Source organism: Rhipicephalus microplus, chromosome X (genome assembly GCF_043290135.1).
Source record: "Rhipicephalus microplus isolate Deutch F79 chromosome X, USDA_Rmic, whole genome shotgun sequence".
NCBI lineage: Eukaryota > Metazoa > Arthropoda > Arachnida > Ixodida > Ixodidae > Rhipicephalus > Rhipicephalus microplus.
In genome coordinates this window covers 59,300,798-59,319,611 of record NC_134710.1, presented here as the reverse complement: position 1 = coordinate 59,319,611, position 18,814 = coordinate 59,300,798, and the positions used below count along the sequence as shown (strand labels likewise).

The window sequence follows — 18,814 nt, the reverse complement described above, 5'->3', positions numbered from 1 at the left end:
AGCATGAGAGGGAGTGTGTGTGCTTCATTATATTATGTTTATTCATCATAAATTTAGGCAAGAAACAAAGAATTCATATATATTTTAATGGGATCTGAACAAAACAAGTTGAGGAAAATGGATTCTGAATGAAGAAAGTTTAGCCGCATGTCAGTTCATATATCACTCTTTTTTGGCACCTCTTTTCATCAGAAGGCTTGGTAAAAGTGCAACTCCTGCAATAGCTGCCATCTTGGCCATTGCAGTCCACGTGAGTATGTCATTCATGGACTTCAACTCTGCAAGTATGCAGCCTGTCTGCACACATATAAAATTGTAAGGCATCAGGCCTGTAAGAAAGAAGTGCTTTAATTACCACACAGATGTAACGTATCAGTGAGAAAAGTTAAATGCCCACAGATTAGAGAAAAAGAGGTGGGTAATTGTCACCACACTGTTGAAAAATGTAATGAAAAAAAAAATCTAAGGCCCTAGCAAATCTAAGTTTACATGGCACTCCAGCACAGCATTAAAAAAAAAAAAAACACTAGTATGTAGGCTCATCAAATCTAAAAATTCACAGGTGGCTGTGCAATAATCTAAAAATTACTTCATCATCTAAAACAAAGTTTGTTAAAAATAAGCAAAATTGTACATAAAAACCCATCCCTTTCTACATATATAGCCATTTAGCAATATTTTGTAAATTACACCGTGTCTACCACTGGTGTTTTTTTTTTGCCTCCAATAAAACGTGATTCATAAATTGTGACATGCTGAAGCCCAAACGGTGTTTTATTATTTTTTTTCTCACAGGCTTAAACACTAGTGATATGAGACATTTCACCCATGGTGTGTCATAGGAACATAAACTTTGCGAGAAATAAAAAATGGCTGGCGACTCGTCTCTTTCAAACATATTTCAAACGAACAGCATTTTCAAAATTTACACGAGTGCAACTATTAGAGAGCATAATAAAAAGCCCACTAAAAAGTACATCACAATGGTTTAAGCAATGGCATGTGTAAGGAAAATAAAATTTCATTGCAACTTCTTGGTCAAAGTGCAATCGCTGTGCAATTGAGGGCCAACTACATCTACGCCTTTGGCACTTGTCCTGCTTATCATTATCTCGTGCCTTGATACTTCCTGTTCTATTCCCTCTACCTCTTCACAAACATCACCTTCTCCCACCTTTTCTACAACGTGTCTCTTGGGGTAGAACGGGTTTTCACAGTCAGCCTAATCTTTATTCTCCCTCTTGCTGACTTGTTTTCGCTGCCTTTCAACCACAATGGACAAAGAGGTGACTACATGTAAAAGTCACTCGCGAACTTGAAACCACCACCGAGGCTCTGATAACTTACGTGCATAGAATGAGCCTAGCATCCATTTTTAGTGCATGTAGGTCCCAGAAAGAAAGATCAGAGCACATTGTTTAAATAACGACCTTTATTCATTGTCTTAGGCTGAAACAAAACTTTTACCCTGCTTACTTTTACTCCCTGCCTCTTAGCAGTGAGCAAATACTACTTCTTTATTGCTTCATCAAAAACCTATTGCACCTAGAGCAGAGTATATCTGCAAAGCATTTTGCACAACTTGCAATATGTATTTCAGTGGTGTAAGGCTTTTCTTTAATGCCAGTACATAATAAACACCCTATGTTGCTTGAATTCATGTATAAATATAATAAAAATATCCATAATTATCCTTTCTCTTATTTGAGAAATATTATGTCTGTGTTCTCTCGCTGTAAGCCACAGTGAATCTGCACCAACTCGTCCAGTTTTCCATATTGGTTATTGTTATTTTTGTTATACGTCTGTGTTATCTCACTCAAAAAATAGAGTAAAAACTAGTTAACTAAAGTCACTACATAAAGGGGGTCTTCATTGGGTGGGTGGGAATTGCATGCTGCGATTGCACTTATGATTACAGGAACAAAGTAGGGCAAGGTGCTCGTGTTTGTCATTCTGTGAGCCATACTATGTCCCCATCTTTGAAATTGTATTTTGACTGGCTGCAAGGGATTTGAGTACAATAATGTAGCATTTATCCTGCATTTGAAAACAGGAAATATTCGGTCACAACAAATATTTCCCAGAAATGTGTGCAATGAATATGCATTACACACTTAACATATATATTTGTGCATTAGATAACTTTGTATTATATTCAAATAGCAAAAAAAAAAACAAAAACAAAAAAATATCTATGCAGAGTTTTTCACAATGTTCGAAACCCTCCTATCACAAATGCAAGAGATTGCACTGAGCACATGATGCATTATACTAGCTAAGACTTGCTAGCCGTAAATGTAAAAAATAGGCACAAATAATGTAATTTTGTCTCTACATAAAGCATATAGGATACCTTAAAGAAGGGCTCCAAAAATCTGGCACCGAAAACTTATTTCGGCATGTAACAGCATGTGTACATCTTTTTTTTTCTTCTTCTATTTAATGAGGGCCAATTATTTAGTCTGTTTTGCTTGAAAGCTCCTATCTACATAAATGGGAATGAAGAAATTGCTTTTCCAAGCAACCACCACACCGATTTTGTGTATGTTGCCATAGCAATTGCAGGAAGCAGGTATTTTTATTTAGGTCATCATTTTATTACTGTTGAAAATTTCAATCGAACTTGGCAATCATGTGAATTACACCTTATAATTCACATAAAGCAGACAAAATATATGCATTATAGACTGCTTGGTAACAGAGCACTAATTTGTGAGTATAACACACAATGCGAAAAGTTCAGCTTAAAGTTCACACCACTGCGATAACAGTTTCTGGTGTAGTTAACGTCATGCTTGGAGCTTTCTTTAACTTACACTCTTTGTTTTCATGAAAATTTTGCACTCAAGTCACCAGAATCTAACTTTTACCCTCCAATGCAATAAATTGCATTATTTTAATCAAATTGATACAGCAGTATTCTCAACATGATTTCTGCATTTTTCATGTATTCACTCCAAAAATTCAATGTCAGCCTAGAGCTAAAACTGTTTCTTGAACGCCAGGTTTTTCAGCAGGTACATCTAATTAACTTGAAAGCAACTGTTGGCTAAAATAGTTTCTTGAACGCCAGGTTTTCAAGCAGGTACCCCCAATTAAGTTGAAAGCAACTGTTCGCTAAAATAGCTGAACAAGGTAGTCAGACATGCTAGAAAAATAAATACGACACAAATAAACAAAAAAACACACTGATGTATAAATGCTCACTATGCAATTCTTTGAGCACATGGTTATTTTTGTACTATACACCTCTTATTTTTGCAAGCAAAACGAGTCTGTGCCATTGTTTGCCTGATAAGCTTGTGGAATCGCCATTTTCCAGCTGCCATGACAGCATGCAACTGTTACTATGGCCTCAGTGAAAAATAGGCGGTTTAACACCTTTTACATGCTTAAATAGCACAACTAAACAAGGAAAGATGTGAATATGCACCACAGAACAAGGACTGTGCATTTGCTATGCCATTCATAATGCAAGAATTAAGTACAATAATAATTATGACTATAATAATGTAAAGCTAACTACATGACGAAGTAAAGCATTCCTTTTTGCAATTATGCTGTATATCATTAAATAAACTATAACCACTTTGTTTTCTACTCTGCCGGCTACCTTTTGATTCTCTTTTCATTTGAAACATTCAGGTGCTGGGTCTTCAAGCATGGGAACCTATCAGTAGCATTTTCGTTTTGCAATTTTGTATGACAGCTAGAACTTACCAATGAAAACTGATATGAAGAACAGGTGCAGAGGAACACCAACAACTGGAGACGCAATGTTGAGAAACCAGTTTGGTGTCATCGGGAACAAGCGCAAAAAGAGGAGCCAGTAGAGGAGGCGATCTTCATTTTTTTTTATCTGAATGAACAGCATGCAAAAAGGAAGCTTTATTTATGCACAGCAAGTACACAGAGGTATAAAAGTCACAAGTTTTGTCATTTAAGGTAGTAAAGCATATCTTGCTTTCCACAAGAATGCATTAATCAACACCATCACTACCTTCTTGATAGCAGCCACATAGCAGTAAATTTAAAAGTAACAAAGTGTTTTGAGGATTGCATTACCACTGCATGAAAAATTATTCAAATATTTTATTCACAAATTATCTGGTACACTGGTACCCTTCCTATCAAGAGACATATCCTATATAAGGTGGCCAGTTGTTTTAACAGAATTTCTCTGCCATATTTCAGCCGGTTCGTTGTTTTCTTATCCTCACAAATGGCTTTGCCTCTTTGCATTCCTTCTAGGGCTTTCATTACTTCCCTGTTGTTACTGGTAGTATGTCGAATTTTGCTGGGCTAATATTGCTTCTTGTGGTATCATCCTGGTTATTTTAGCTTCTGTACAGCTCTCTGTAGAATTCCTCTGCCACATCAATTATCCTATCCATATTGGTTATGACATTGCCTTCTTTGTCTCTTAATGCATACATCTGATTTTTGCCTATGAACAAGTTTGTCTTGGCAACTTTTATTTTAGACTTCTGCCGCTTTTTACAGCCTGCTTGATTCTCTCCATGTTATACCTTCTGATGTCGGCTACCTTACGCCTATTAACTTCGAAAGCTCCACTAGCTCAATTTCATCGGTTGCATTTCAGGCTTTCGGTTTGTCATCTCTTAATGAGATTTTTTTTGTCTCCTGGGATAGTTTGCCAGTGTCCTGTCTAGTGACTGTACCTCTGACTTCCATTGCACACTCTTTGATAATACTAGTAAGATTATCGTTGATTGTGTCAGCACTAACAGCCGTTACCTCATTTAGAGCTGCAAATATATTCTGAAGTGAAACTCTGAATTCCTGTACTTTCCCTCTCACTATTAGCTTGTTAATTGGCTTCTTGCATACCAGTTTATGCCTTTGCTTTTTTAAATCTAGGTGAATTCAAGCTTTTACCATTCTATGGTCATTGTATCGGATCTCGCTAACTACTTCTATATCCTGTACAAATCATCCTTTGATAAAAGTACAGCTATGAGGAGCAGGTAGTTTCAGCGATTAATTTTGGCACACTCCAGGATCTTATTTGCCAACTTTTCAGTTCTTTCAGAAGTAGCACATATAGTTGTACTGCAGATGATTCTTTCGGGCACTCGCACTGAGAAAACTTTGTCATCTAATGTGCATTCATCCTTTATCCTGGTATTGATGTCCTAAAACCATGATTTGATTATGAGAGATGCTGTAGTGGAGGCCGCTGAAAATTTCCACCATCTGGTGTTCTTTAACGTGCACTGACACTGCACAGAACACAGGCCTCTACCGTTTCGCAGTCGTGATTGAAACCGCGACCTACGTGCAGCAACTGAGCATCATAGGCACTGTTCCTCCATGGCAGACTGCATTCATCCTTACTTCTCGCCCCGCCGCGGTGGTCTAATGGCTAAGGTACTCGGCTGCTGACCCGCAGGTCGCGGGTTCGAATCCCGGCTGCGGCGGCTGCATTTCCAATGGAGGCGGAAATGTTGTAGGCCCATGTGCTAAGATTTGGGTGCACGTTAAAGAACCCCAAGTGGTCGAAATTCCCGGAGCCCTCCACTACGGCGTCTCTCATAATCATATGATGGTTTTGGGACGTTAAACCCCACATATCGATCAATCAATCAATCATCCTTCTCGAACTTTTCACTGTCTTGTTGCAATACTGAGTTTACATTTGACAGTAGTAATATTTGTTGTAGCAAACTTAATTTTTTGTTTTGCTTGTGGAGTCCACCTCAATAAGCATCTACTGTTCATGCTTATTATTAGATCAGCTGGCACGTTCTGTTTGGACCACACTCGTTAGGTTAAACGAAATGCATACAATCACACTCCACACAACATGGGGACATGCAACTTACTAATGTACAAGATTTATATAGTGTTTAAAAGTTTCGATTCTCTGGCATCTTTACTTGGCATGTACTACTTTATTTTCTCATTTGGTTTGTAAGCTTTGCTAACAGTACACTTGGCAAAAAACATGACAATAAAAGTGGTCATGTAAATGGCTACATGTGTATCATTTACTTTGTTGGTGACATAAGTTTCATTGTATTAGATAATTTAGCTTGCCAGTGAATTGTGCTTGGCACAGATACAATGCACAGATACAATGCACCCATACAAAATGTTCTACCAGCATGTGAAGCAGTCATTTATATCAATAGGAGCAATATCGTTTTGTTTGGATTTATCTTAAACATTAAGCTTAACGTAGTGATGGTAGAAATAAGTTAATACATACCTTGTCTTGCAAAAGCTTTACTTTATCAGGAAAGTATCTCACAACATACTTCTGGCCACAAAATTTGGACAGCAAGTAGCACTGTGACGCACCAAGGCCAGAAAGGAGGCAAGTCAACAGAAAACTTTTCCAGATGCCGAACAGTGCACCAGCGAGAACATTCTAAAAAAGCCAAGAGAGCGTAATAATTTTCAATATAAGCATGCCCAGTTATCGATTTTAGGATATGATAAGAAAGTGCACTTACCAAAAAAACGGATCCAGGAATGGCAAACGTTTGTTTGTACAAGTATGCCGACGAAAAAAGTAGCAAGACATAAGCCGCGTGTTGCTCCTTGTACGCACTCAGGAGTCCTGCTAATTCCTTCAGCTCTTGGTGACTACTGGGAAATTTTAGGCGACCCCTGAAAAGTAATACTTGCAAATTATACGCAGTCACAAACGACGTCGTCTTTCAAATTAACTGCGGAAAGATATTTTCCTCTTACACATTATCTTCGTGGCCAATGCTCGGAAGGAATGTAGCCAGGAGATATAGCCATCCAGTCCCAGCAGCCACACAAGCAGGAAGCAGCAGAATAGGCGTCATTTAAGCGAGTTGCATAGCACTTGCTGCGAGCTTACAAGTCTACGGCGCAGCGTTCTCTGCACGCAGGAATGTCGCGCTCATAACCTCGGTTGTCTGCGCTGCAAATAGTAATCTGAGGATACCATTGCAACCTCCCGTCTTCACGCTACAAATACTGCTCTTTCACGTCGCTAGCAGCATTTTTCTTCGCTGTGACAGTTCAATTCCATTAGAGCAACAAAGTGACATATAGCTAGAGTTTTCGCGACGAACGAATTCACGGGAAATAGTCTGCTCCACACCGCGCACGCCGCTAGCGCCCAATAAGACCCTACTGGCGAATACGCCCAATTTAACGACTGAGCTAAGTCGTGATAGCATCCAAAATATGCCAACTTGGTTCAGTTATTAAATTATTTAACTTACAAGCTACGGTGCATTGTGGCAGTACCAGTGAGTTACATTGCATAATCTGGGTGACGCAAAGTTTGCCTACTGATAACCTTGGGAGATCCGCCTGCTTCCCAGCCTGCTTCCGTTATTGAAAAGGTTTTTCCGGTTTCGCCGCCGCGTCGCAACAGCCAAAGGCTGCGAGTGTCGCACATTCGAAGTTCACTCTAAAGCAGAGAGGTGGGCTCATTGAAACTCCGGTCGTCGCTCTGTCGAGGCCTGAGGAGTTGAGACATCGCGATGGGGTCGCAGATGGTGCTAACCACGCTTTTCAGGGTTGGAGGACTTGGTATGAGACAAATGGGCTACCGGATTGCCGATGTTCATTGCGACCAGCTATGTCAGCGGCTAGCCAACCAAGCAGCTTTACGACGTCATTTCTCCGCTCGTCACTCGTCTCTGAGAAAAGACGACGGCCTAGACTCAAAATTAGAAAGCAGTCAATCTTCCGTGAAGCCCCTGCTGGAACCAGATGACGAGACACGCTCAATTTTGAATGACATTTGGCGCGATTTCGAATGCGTTCCGCCAAAGCCGAGCCCGGCCGAAGGAGGTAGCAGTGGCGGTAGTCCAGGGCCCGCTGCCGCACCGAAAGGAGACCTGCCGAAAGAAAACGCAACAGATGTGCCCCGAGTTCGCAGCCTGCTGCACTCTGCCAGAGCCAACGCCAAAATGCTATTTGCGGACGAAGACTCGTCGATAATCTTGGACTCTGCCGAGGAGCAAATGTCTGATGATGTGGATTACATTCCTCAAAACATCAAAGTTGATCCACTGGAAGGCTTCAACTTGAAACGTGAGTGTCTGTCCGATCACGCAGTTACATCCAATCAAAGTAGCGCTGATAGGGAGTTTTCGAATAGGGGCCCCATGAGTTTGGGGCCCCAAAGCCTTTTGCGTATGCATGCTTTGGGTCAAGCAGGAGCGAAGAGTTTTCAAATAGTGTCTACAACGCTTTGGACACTCACCCAATTCTTGGTCACTCTAGTACTGCACGACAGCCGGCACTCCAATGAGTTCCGTCACGTTTGTCCGACGCAAAGCTTTTGGGGCAGGCTTTGGGGCTCCCGCTAAATTCAAGAAATAGTGTCCTCAACTCAAAACTAAAACGCAGTTTGAGTTTTGCACACGCGCCGTGGCCTTGACGCTATTTCTTTGGGGCCCTTATTCGAAAGCTCCCTAATGTAGCTTGATAAGCGTTTGCAAAGTAGTCTCGCTTCATTGAAAAGACGCAGAATACATGAACTCTTTGAACTTGAAATTTTAACAAAATTGTAATGATAGTATACTACGTATATTCTGTTATTAACGGCAGCGGACGTTCGTCACTATGTGTTAGTCGCCAGATAACCATTTCAGATTTTCTATTTGTAATTAAAACATTTAATGTATGTTGTAACTGTCGAATTGAGGCGAGTTACAAGTTACCACTCAGCTGGAGTATAAAGGATTGCATCAGGTTGCTAATACCTGCCTTTAGTTTCCGTCACAGTGTGGATTGAGCAGAATATGGGCGTCGGAGTCCGAATGAGTCATTTCTGAATAAAATTTTGCCGATTGTAAGTTCGGGTAAGGCGTGAGCGAAAAATAAATATCTTGTGAGCGAGTTCCTACGCATGACTTGATAAACGCTGACTATCTTCACTTGCATTGCAAGATAACGAATTATGAATTTTATTGGCAAATTCTGGTGAAATATTAATTTAATAAATAATTTATCACCTGTTTACTGACAGATGTCACAGCCATAGCGATTCACTGATGCAAAAAATAACTTCAGGATGGTGACTTTCAAAATAATTTAGCTTGGATCCAAATGGCCAAACATAAAATATCACAAAACACTATGCAGAAGAATGCAAACAGGGTGCGGCACTTTGTTTACCCAAATGCTTGGATGTGCTATTTCAGAAATTACGTTTAAAAGTCAGAAACAAGCTATCAGGTGGTATTGGTTAGCCTTTATCATTATAAAGGTAGCACCCCTGAGATATGGACAAAGAAACATCAAGTCATGCAAACATGAACATACAAATATAAACACCTTCGACAGACTTCTGTCTGGCTGGGTAAAAACAACAGAAAAGGATGACTCTCAAGCCAAGTGTAGTTCTAGTAAAAACTTACGAACATTTTGAGGTTAACTTAGCCTCTCCTTCACTGGTGACTGTCTGGCAACGCACTAGAGGCAGCGTTTTTATGTGGTCGTGTGTATCAACTTCGACAACACCTTTGACGGCACTAAAGTTAGTGAAACAAAAAGACTATCCATGGGATTCTGGTGCACACATACGATTCAGGAAACCTCAGTCAGGGTTGATGTGGGTCATAGAAACCCTTGAATTTGAAAAATTTGTTTTCAAAACTTCGAAAGAGCCGTAATTTTTGAAAATCCTTGAAAATGCTCGAATTTTCTTGCTTTATTTTTAATAAAAATTGTCGCACATTTCACAGTCCATTATGTATGATGCTGTAAATGTAGCATATGAAAATTCAGGAAAAGCAGCAAGGAATTGCATAACTGTTTCTTAGTTTTGCCTGTCTGAATAAAAGTTTGCATCTTGTGTCATACTGAAAGTAGTTATATTTGACATAGAGTTTCCTATAAATACACAATAGGGAACTCTGGTGTCTATGAGTGCTACAACACAGGGTGCATCATCGAGCATGGGAATGATGGGTAGTAGACAGATTTGTCTAATCTTCATACTTCTGGCTTCGTTTAGCTTCGCATGGCGTGAAGCTGTTTTGTTACAAAACAAACATCGGCAAATGTTCAGCAGTTGATCCTCCACCTTAACCTTTTAGGCTTGCCAATTCAAATCTGGTCACAAAGGTTAAAACCGTTCGTTCTTTCATTCGAAACAAAACTAAAACGCACCAATAAAGAAAGCCACAAGCGTATTTGAAGCCTGCAAGTATGAAGACTAGGCAAACTTGTGTACTACCTGCCATTCCCATGGTTGCTGAATGATCACAGTACCAGAGACCTTTCTATTTAATTTGAGGAAACTCTATGATCTACGCAACTCTAAGAAACTATGATTGAAAGTTGTCTTGACAAAAAATGTCATTGTAGCTATGTTTTCAATGTTTGCTCGAGTGATGTTACCCTTTTTCAGCGAATTCTACTTATTTCAAGCCTCCATCCTCCCCAAAAGATGTGCCAATTGGGTTTCTAATAGACAATATGGTCCTTGAATTTTCGTGATGGAAACGAGCGTGAACCCTGTGATAGCAGACACCATCAAGGATGCCAAGTGTATGTGTATAAGACCTTCAAATACAATGGCGTAGAAGACAACACAAAAATATTAACACTGTAAAAAATGATGGCAGCGAGGATAACACACAATCACTCAGAAATGCTGACCATGTCTTGCTGGCCAGTTACTCTAGAGGAAGTGGCCTTGAAATGTTGGGTCAGTTTTTATTAAAAATAAACTTGGCTGAAGAGTCATCTTTATGTAAAACATGACCATGTGTTTGTGTGATTGTGTAATTTAATAGCAGCCATGTTTTTTTTTTTGTAATTTAGTGGTTGCCCATGTTTTGAAATTTGTGCTAACTTTAGAAAAAATGTGAAATGGCATTGTCAAAGGGGGCTAGATGTCTTTCTTTTCATCTAGCTTTCTACAAACAAGGCTGCTATATGGGAGAAAAACATTTTTCTGGATAGCGTATATATGACAGTAGTCGCATTTTCATATAGTTAGAATGGCCTTGGAAAAAAAAACTATGACAGCTTAAAAATATACAGTTGTTTTACAATGGTTGGATGCCAGTTCAAATGAATATGGTGCTAATTGAATAATAATGTGTGTGTGCTATAATATTAGTGTTTGACTGTGTCTGGCGGCTATTTCTTTCTCTTTATTTCAAACTGTATATGTAACTGTCTTGTCACAGTAACAGCCTGCCATATTTCATGCATTGATCAGTGAAGAGTATTTGGTGCAAGTAATGTGGGCACTAAATATGCCTACATTTTGTCAATGCTGGACCGTGATTTTGAGTCCAAACACAGTTTTCTTTCCTCTTCAGATGCTTAAACTGCCTTGAATATTTTTTTTATATATGCAGGTGGTGAAACTGGAGTCTTTGAAGTTGATGAGCTAGTTGACATTCTACGAGAGGAAAAACTGTCTGACATAGCTGTCATCACTGTTCCAAAGGAGATGGCTTATTCAGACTACTTGGTTTTGGCAACAGCAATCTCGTCACGCCAAGCCAAAGGAGTGACAGAATTTTTGCGAAAATTGGTATGCAACTAGTAATCATTTTGAGACTTGTACTCACCTTAACACAAGGGGATCCACATAACTTCTTCCAGGGGCTGCATTACAAGAGAAGGTGGGGGGGCATCCAGCGCTGACAGCCTTTGTTTCACTGCTGTGACACGACAGGCAAGATTCATCGATAGTGTGTAGCACACCAAATTTGATAGCAATCTTCAAGGCCAGGACCTGAGCATGCTAATCAAGCTGCTTAGCTTACTGCTACTGCATAGAAAAATATTGTCTGAAATTCCAAAAAGGAGGAAAGCCCCCCTTTATCTCCCTACAGAAGCCCATGCCCAAACGAGTTTTTATAAATTGTCTAATGCATTTTTATATCTGATCAGGAAAAGAAAAGGTAAAGGTTTTGTTGTCACTAAACATAAATAATGACAGCTCGGAACAGCAGTACAAAAGCGGCAGAGTGGCAAATATAGTGGCGCTTGGATAAAATGTGATCCTTCTTTTATTTGGTGATACACAGCAAAGCTTTGGTTGAAAACAGATTGGACAACTTGAAAAAACAATAATAAAGTCTCTTGTTCTGTTTTTCTACTTGAGAAGTTATGCATGGTATGGCAAAAAAATAAAAAAATAAAACATAAGAACTCTGTAAATAGGGGCATATAGCACTACAGGAACAATAACTATTTAGGCATAATTTCTCATCTTTAACTTAAGTAACATAATAATGGCTGGCTCTAGATTCACTTCTGGAAATAGTTACATGCCATGCCTAAACCATAAGGTGCCCTTATTCATTCATATGTACAAGTCGGACTGTAAAGTCATCGAATTTCAGAGGGAAAACACAATCATGGCATTACTACAAAAGATTAGTTGATAATTCTTTGATTAGCTACCTGTTCTGCTGTACGTAAAAATGGCTACTGTGAAAGGGAACTTTATACGCAAAGCCTAACAGCATTCTGCAGACTTATGCGTTATGCAAAAAATATGTTTGTTATCAAAAAAGATGAATCACATGTCTTGTTATCATATTGTCGTTGTGGCTCATAAGACTCCTGCATTATTTTACTTTCTTGTGTCTGCATTCACACTATGTAGCGCTTTTTCTATGATAAACACCTGTTGGTTGCACCATAAAATTATACCTAATTAATTAGTCTCTTTCTGTAGATAGTAATAATGCTTTATCACGTGAGAAACTGAAGGAAATGAGCATTGTGCTAAAAGCCGTTGTGAATTCAATGAAATAAAAACCCGGTGCAGGTTCCAATTTACCATGCATTCGATGTATACTAATAATCAGTTTTCTGCACACTGTGATGAATTGTAAAAAGTGCAGTTAACCTGCCGAGCTAGTGGTTGTTTCTTATATGCACTTAGGTATAAATCGCATGAGATACTTCCATAAGTCAGGTGCACATGTGTAAATAGATGGAATTGCTTAAATCAATCTAGTTTTGTTGGTATGCTAAAGCAAACTGTATGCAATTTGTTACATTGAAGCTATTATTTGCATGCAAGTCACTTATCCCATCATCCCAGTCAGATTGGTCTTTAGTTTTGTTTTCAATGTTTTAAATGTGAAAATAAAAACTAAAGATATTTTTTTATTCGTTGATCTCTGAACAAGCTTACTAGCATTTTAATCTGTTAGCTGCATCTTGTTAATTCTGACTGCTACTGTGTGAAATGTTCTTGAGCTCAAAGAGATGTCCAAAGTTCTATCAATATAAGTTGTCATTGCCTAGAGCTGATGTGGGTGCTTGGCTGCCTAATAGTTCATAAAACTGTACGATTTTTATTTTATCTTATCCAATTGAATTGCTAAAGGGCTGCGTATGCAGTGAAAGTTTGATAAAACAAAATTGTACTTGCAGCAAAAAGAAAAAGCTTGATACATCTCCTAATTTAAGGTGAAGTAAAAAAAAAAAACGCCAGTAAAAGAACACCATAGCTTTTCAGGTCATCCGTGTTGATATTAGTTCATTAGAAGCTACCTAACAGAGCTAGCTAGCAGTTATCCCAGGTGCCTAGTACGGAGGGAACCATCATTTGAAATAAAAGATAGCTGACATAGGACTTACGCTTTTTCAGTGCTAGACATCAGTGGGAGCACCTTCAGTACAAGACATCATGTTTTGTGAGACTTAGTACTTTTACTCCAAACCAGCAGTATGAAAATCTAGTCAACCTTCTTAAAGGCTTCTAGATCAGCATTGCACTCCTATATGTGGGCAGCTTTGCACCCCATGGCTATGACAGATAGCGCAGCAGTGTTCCTTGCATGGATGAGTTGAATGCAGAAACCATGCACAGGAGTGGTTTTACCACCTAAAATGCTTCCAACGAAAACGCATGTGTAGGGTGTTTCATACTTAGGGGAAATCTCGGAGCGCCTGTCATCGCATTGTGACTAGCGCTGCAATCGCGTGTCGGCAACAGCTCACGTGTGCACAGACGCTTCAAGGGTGTAAAGTTGAACCGCATCGTCTGCTACAGCAGGGAGCTCGCCGCATTGTCAGCCAGCGCACAGATACGATTTTTAATACGGGAGCTGGGCCTATACACTGCACTAATCATTTTCAGAAAAATCTGCGCCACAATATGGGATACGAAGAAACAAGGAACCACAAACTTGTGCATGCTTTCTTTCTTCGTCTCTCGTCTTGCTGCGCAGTTTTTCCAGATGTTCCCGTACCAACTTGCCCAGCTTTCAACACATGTCTGCACTAAATGTTGTGCCATGCCAACTTCTCGGCCTTTATTTGTGAATGGGGCACTATAAACAGTATTCGACAGCATACTTTGTTTGCTCTATCGAAATATCGTGGCACTGTGTGCATTCACGAATGTTTCTTCATTGTGTGTGCGCCGCAGTAAGCTTGGATGAGGAAGACACGATAATGAGCATGCACCATGCGTGGTCTCTATTTGACTGCTGGACAGCTGAACGGGTTTAACACAACAAAACAAATGGGAATGAATTCAAGAATGATTTATGATAGAACAACCACCTGAACGTCCTTATTCTCGACATTTGATTACAACAGAAAGGACTCGCTTCCGGCGTCGAAATGCACTCGTGACACTTCCAAGTTCATGTCCGAGTACCTTAGCCACTAGACCATCGCGGCGGGGTGGAACACATCAGTGACACCATGCATTCACTGCCGTCTAGAATGAGCGCTATCATTGCTACCGCTGGAGACAGTCTCTAACGGTAGCGATGGTAGCGCTCATTCTAGACGGCAGTGAATGCATGGTGTCAGTGATGTGTTCTGCCCTGCCGCGGTGGTCTAGTGGCTAAGGTACGCGGCTGCTGACCCACAGGTCGCGGGATCGAATCCCGGCTGCGGCAGCTGCATTTTCGGTGGACGTGGAAATGTTTCAGGCCCGTGTGCTCATATTTGGCCGCACGTTAAAGAACCCCAAGTGGTCGAAATTTCCGGAGCCCTCCACTATGGCGTTTATCATGATCATACGGATGTTTTGGGACGTTAAACCCCACATATCAATCAAATTAATCAATCAGTGATGTGTTCCGCCGTAGCATGTCTCATTCGTTGGCGATGGGGAGGGAACATCACAAGATCCAGATTGAGCTCAATAAAACAGGGGCTCGTCTGTCGTACGTTTTTACATTTTTATCTTGTCTGGAAAGAGCAGTATTGTCTCGTTTGCCTTGTTTACCATGTCACGTACATCAGAAAAAGATTGACTTAAGATTATTGAACTTTGTTTTAAAAACTACACTACATTTTGGAACCGGCTAGCGAATCTTGTGGTAATGAAATGTCATCGTAAAGAGACACATTCAGGCTTTGTCCTCACCTAAAACATTCCTGAATTTGTTCCCATTTGTTTTATCATGTTAAGCCAGCGCAACAGTACGATCGACTCTTACTCTTTAGTGCTCTTTTTATTCAGTCAAATCAAGACAACGCCCATAGCGGGCTAACTGTCATGTCTTCCTCGTCCAAGTGTACTGCCGTGCACACACATTGAAGAAATATTCATGAATGCACACAGCACCACGACGTTTCGAGAGAACAAAAAGGTATGCAGTCAAATTCTGCTTGTAGCACCCTATTATCACAAATGAAGGCTGAGAGGTTGGCGACGCACAACGTTTAGTGCAGATTATCAGCCCAGTTCCTGCACTAACAATGATATCCGCGTGCTGGCCAGCAATGCGGCAAGCAAAAGCCGCCATAGCAGACGTCACAGTTCAAAACTACACTCCTGAATCATCTGCGCACACGCGAGCTGCGGCCGGCGGCGTGGTTTCAGTACTGGCTGCATCACGATGCCACGCCCTTCGAGATGTCCCCTAAGTGTAAAAAAGCCTGTACATGTGAACCCTGTCTTGGTCAACTTTCTTTAGATATTTTCTAATGCTACTTGTGTCAGAGGTTTGGGCATACGCTTGAAATGGCGAATTCCATTGGTAGAGCAGGAGCACTCAAAAGCACACGTAAAGTGCCCTTTTCAGAGCCGGCATGTTTCAGTGGTCGAACAGGTGCAGGAGCACTGTCATTCATTGGTAAAGCGAGAGTGCTTTTGCTGCGCCGAGAGAAGCCAGGAGCAGTTTGCAGTGCTCTCGCCTGAAAAACTGAGTAGGCGCAGTACGACAAGTCACATGGTCCTTGAACGTCACAGCCTTCAAATTTTTCTTCAGCCGGCGAGCGCGGCGGCAATGGTAGGAACCATATGTAGTTTGACATCGCTGTTTTGTTTGACATCGCTGTTTTGCAAACGATGAGAGCTGGACGTTTGCCGAATTAATCATTGCACAAGCATACTGGGTATTAGGATAATGTAGAATATGTGGCTGATCGAGTTCATGCACATTTTGCTGCTGCCTCGCAAAGAATATGCTGGGGCTTGGAATGCTTCAGTCATGTGGTCTCTCTACTCGTCACCTTCTCACCTGCCATCCAGGAGCACGGCGCATTCCAGTGGCAGGTTGAGTGGCCCTGCTCTCAGTGCTCTGCCCCCCACTCCTCAGTGCCCTGCCCCTCTACTCCTGTTCTCTCAATGGAATTCGCCATAAGAACATTGTTATACTGGGACAGCACAACAAGAATACTTTTCTAAATAGTGGGGAAAAAATGCAGTTTTCAGTGGGAGTAAAATTGGGAAGTGGAAATAGTTTGCTAGATCGAGGATTTCATTGAATTGAGGTTTAGTTCTAGTGCCTAGTCATCTTGTGTGCCTTCTTTCTTGTTTCTGCAACTTGCAATCAAAAGTCAATGTCGCACTTTTTAGTACTGCAATCAAGGTATTGTGCTTGCATACATGCTAAGAGCATCATATATATTCTTTATATTTCATTTGCAGTACAAGCGCAAGAGGGATAGCAGAGACCCAAACCTGGTTATTGAGGGAGAAGAAAGTGCCGATTGGAAAGTGCTCGACATGGGGAATGTGGTGTTGCACATATTTTTGGCAGAGACACGCAGACATTATGATGTGGAAACCTTATGGACTGTAGGGAGCCATTATGATGATCTTACGCATGCAAAGGATGATCCAGTCTACAACCTGCTGCAGCAGCAGATTCAAATGATGCAGGAGATGCAACCCAAAGAGCTTGATGATCGCTGTGCTCTGCATTCTTGATTTGCTTTGCAACATACATGCATCTGCTATACTATACTGTTAAGTCTGTTCACCTTGTTATAAATGCAACCGGTTAATGTCACTATGTGTGTTTCATACCACAGTGTGGGAATGTCTAGTGAAGAATGCAGTTTGATCTGCACATGTCAAATGCAAACAAAGCTGCTGGTGGATACTGAATATTAATAAGTGCTATTTAAATTGAATAACTAAGCATTTTTGTTCTCTTTCATAACTGAGCCATTTTAGAGTTCTTGTTATATCCTGTCTCTAATGTAATTTTTTACTGTGCAGCTGATAACAGTATTGCCTATTTTCAGAACTTGTGACAATGCAGGCTACAATTTAATTTGTGTTAATAGGAAGCAACTGCTAAGTTTCATATCAGCCGCGTCCTAGACCATATAATTTATCCAGGCATACTTACCATGTTGTACTTGGGACATTGGAATTCATTTTAGTCAGCCTTCTGGTTTGCATATTTAATAAATAGCATGCTTTTAAATGAAAGCATTTTAGCTTAAGCCTGGTTCATTTTTTGAGCATCTGGAAATGTATTCTGCATATTGTTGGGGCTCTGCGCTGGGACAGCCAACAGATCTAGCACTTCATGTGTCAATTTGAGTTGGCAGCTGCGAGACTGTATAATCAGCCCAACCTGTTTTTATTTATTTTTTTATTTGTATAGCAATTGAGTTCTGTTACTTAGAATGATGACTTGAAGTTACTATGCTTACCAAGATACTGCTACAGCCCTGCAGTGTAATAGGGCATGTGTCACAAGCAGTTTTCTAGTAATTTACTAGTGCATTGTGGCACCACCCTGTGGCACCACCCTGTGGTGCCACAGTGGCACCACCCTGTGGCAGTGGTACCACCACTGCCACAGTGGCAGTGGTGGTACCACCCTGTGGTGCACTGTAACAGGGTGGTGCACAGGGGCACCACCCTGTGGCAGTGGTACCACCACTGCCACAGTTACAGTGGCACCACCCTGTGGTGCACTGTAAAGTGGCACCACAGGGTGGTGCCACTTTACAGGAGCCTCGGATAGCGAAGCATTGCAGCTTTTTGTATAAAGTAGCCGAGTTGCAGTCCAGCTTAGTGCACACCATGTTAGTTCGTTTCATTGAATTGAATATTGCACTGTATTTTGTAATGTTTTGGTCACTGAAGTGGTGCAGTAAAGTTGTCCAATGAAATGAATTAGTTGTAGTGATTTCACCATGGCTATAGGCAACCAACAATAGTTGGGTAGCGCAGCGATCGGCTCAGCCGTCAGCGCCATGGTGTCGATTCCGTGAAGCGCCAACGAGCCATTTCTACCGTGCATGGCATGAGTTTATCGTGCTGTTTGAGGCATGTGGGTGGTTTTGCATTGTGGTTTTAAGGCGATTGAAAACATCGGTGCCCATTTTCGACCACCGACGCTTGAAAAGGGACGCGCACTGTACAACAACGACCATGTTTATAGTGTTAAAGAAGTGAACACCGACCTCGCAGCGAAGTGTTTGTCACAGCAGAGCAAGCATGCTTGCGACGTTGAATTCCACTAAGCGCAAAAATACGACCGTACACGTTTCTCGATCAGCTGTCACTTGTAGTTTTATTACTCGAAAACCTCGAAAGCTGTTGAGCAGGAGCTGTCGACTGCCTCTTGTATACAGGAGTAAATATTGTCGGAAGGTAACC

At 40.9% G+C, this 18,814-nt stretch overlaps 2 protein-coding genes across 2 annotated transcripts; one reads left to right on the top strand and one right to left on the bottom strand.

The window, feature by feature from the left end:
* Window positions 1-67: 67 nt before the first annotated feature.
* LOC119176082 (transmembrane protein 41A-A) lies at window positions 68-7,107 on the bottom strand. Its single transcript, XM_037427206.2, has 5 exons — window positions 6,724-7,107; window positions 6,483-6,639; window positions 6,236-6,397; window positions 3,724-3,862; window positions 68-329 (listed from the first exon to the last, which is right to left on the bottom strand). Exons 1-5 carry the CDS (start codon window positions 6,822-6,824, stop codon window positions 163-165), a joined length of 726 nt encoding a protein of 241 aa, XP_037283103.1. The 5' UTR covers window positions 6,825-7,107; the 3' UTR covers window positions 68-162.
* A 253-nt stretch (window positions 7,108-7,360) lies between these two features.
* Window positions 7,361-17,646, top strand: RsfS312 (ribosomal silencing factor RsfS-like protein, 312). Its single transcript, XM_037427205.2, has 3 exons — window positions 7,361-8,049; window positions 11,337-11,515; window positions 16,841-17,646. The coding sequence occupies exons 1-3, from the start codon at window positions 7,494-7,496 to the stop codon at window positions 17,120-17,122; spliced, it is 1,017 nt and encodes a 338-aa protein (XP_037283102.2). The 5' UTR covers window positions 7,361-7,493; the 3' UTR covers window positions 17,123-17,646.
* Window positions 17,647-18,814: the final 1,168 nt, after the last annotated feature.

Excerpts from the sequence above, each read along its gene's own strand:
- LOC119176082 (XM_037427206.2), bottom strand. The coding sequence starts at position 6,824 with ATGACGCCTATTCTGCTGCTTCCTGCTTGTGTGGCTGCTGGGACTGGA. Across the intron at positions 6,640-6,723 it reads ATTGGCCACGAAGATAATGT|GGGTCGCCTAAAATTTCCCA; the intron begins GTAAGAGGAAAA and ends ATTACTTTTCAG. Across the intron at positions 330-3,723 it reads CTTCATATCAGTTTTCATTG|GCCTGATGCCTTACAATTTT; the intron begins GTAAGTTCTAGC and ends TCTTTCTTACAG.
- RsfS312 (XM_037427205.2), top strand. The coding sequence starts at position 7,494 with ATGGGGTCGCAGATGGTGCTAACCACGCTTTTCAGGGTTGGAGGACTT. Across the intron at positions 8,050-11,336 it reads GGAAGGCTTCAACTTGAAAC|GTGGTGAAACTGGAGTCTTT; the intron begins GTGAGTGTCTGT and ends TTATATATGCAG. Across the intron at positions 11,516-16,840 it reads CAGAATTTTTGCGAAAATTG|TACAAGCGCAAGAGGGATAG; the intron begins GTATGCAACTAG and ends TTTCATTTGCAG.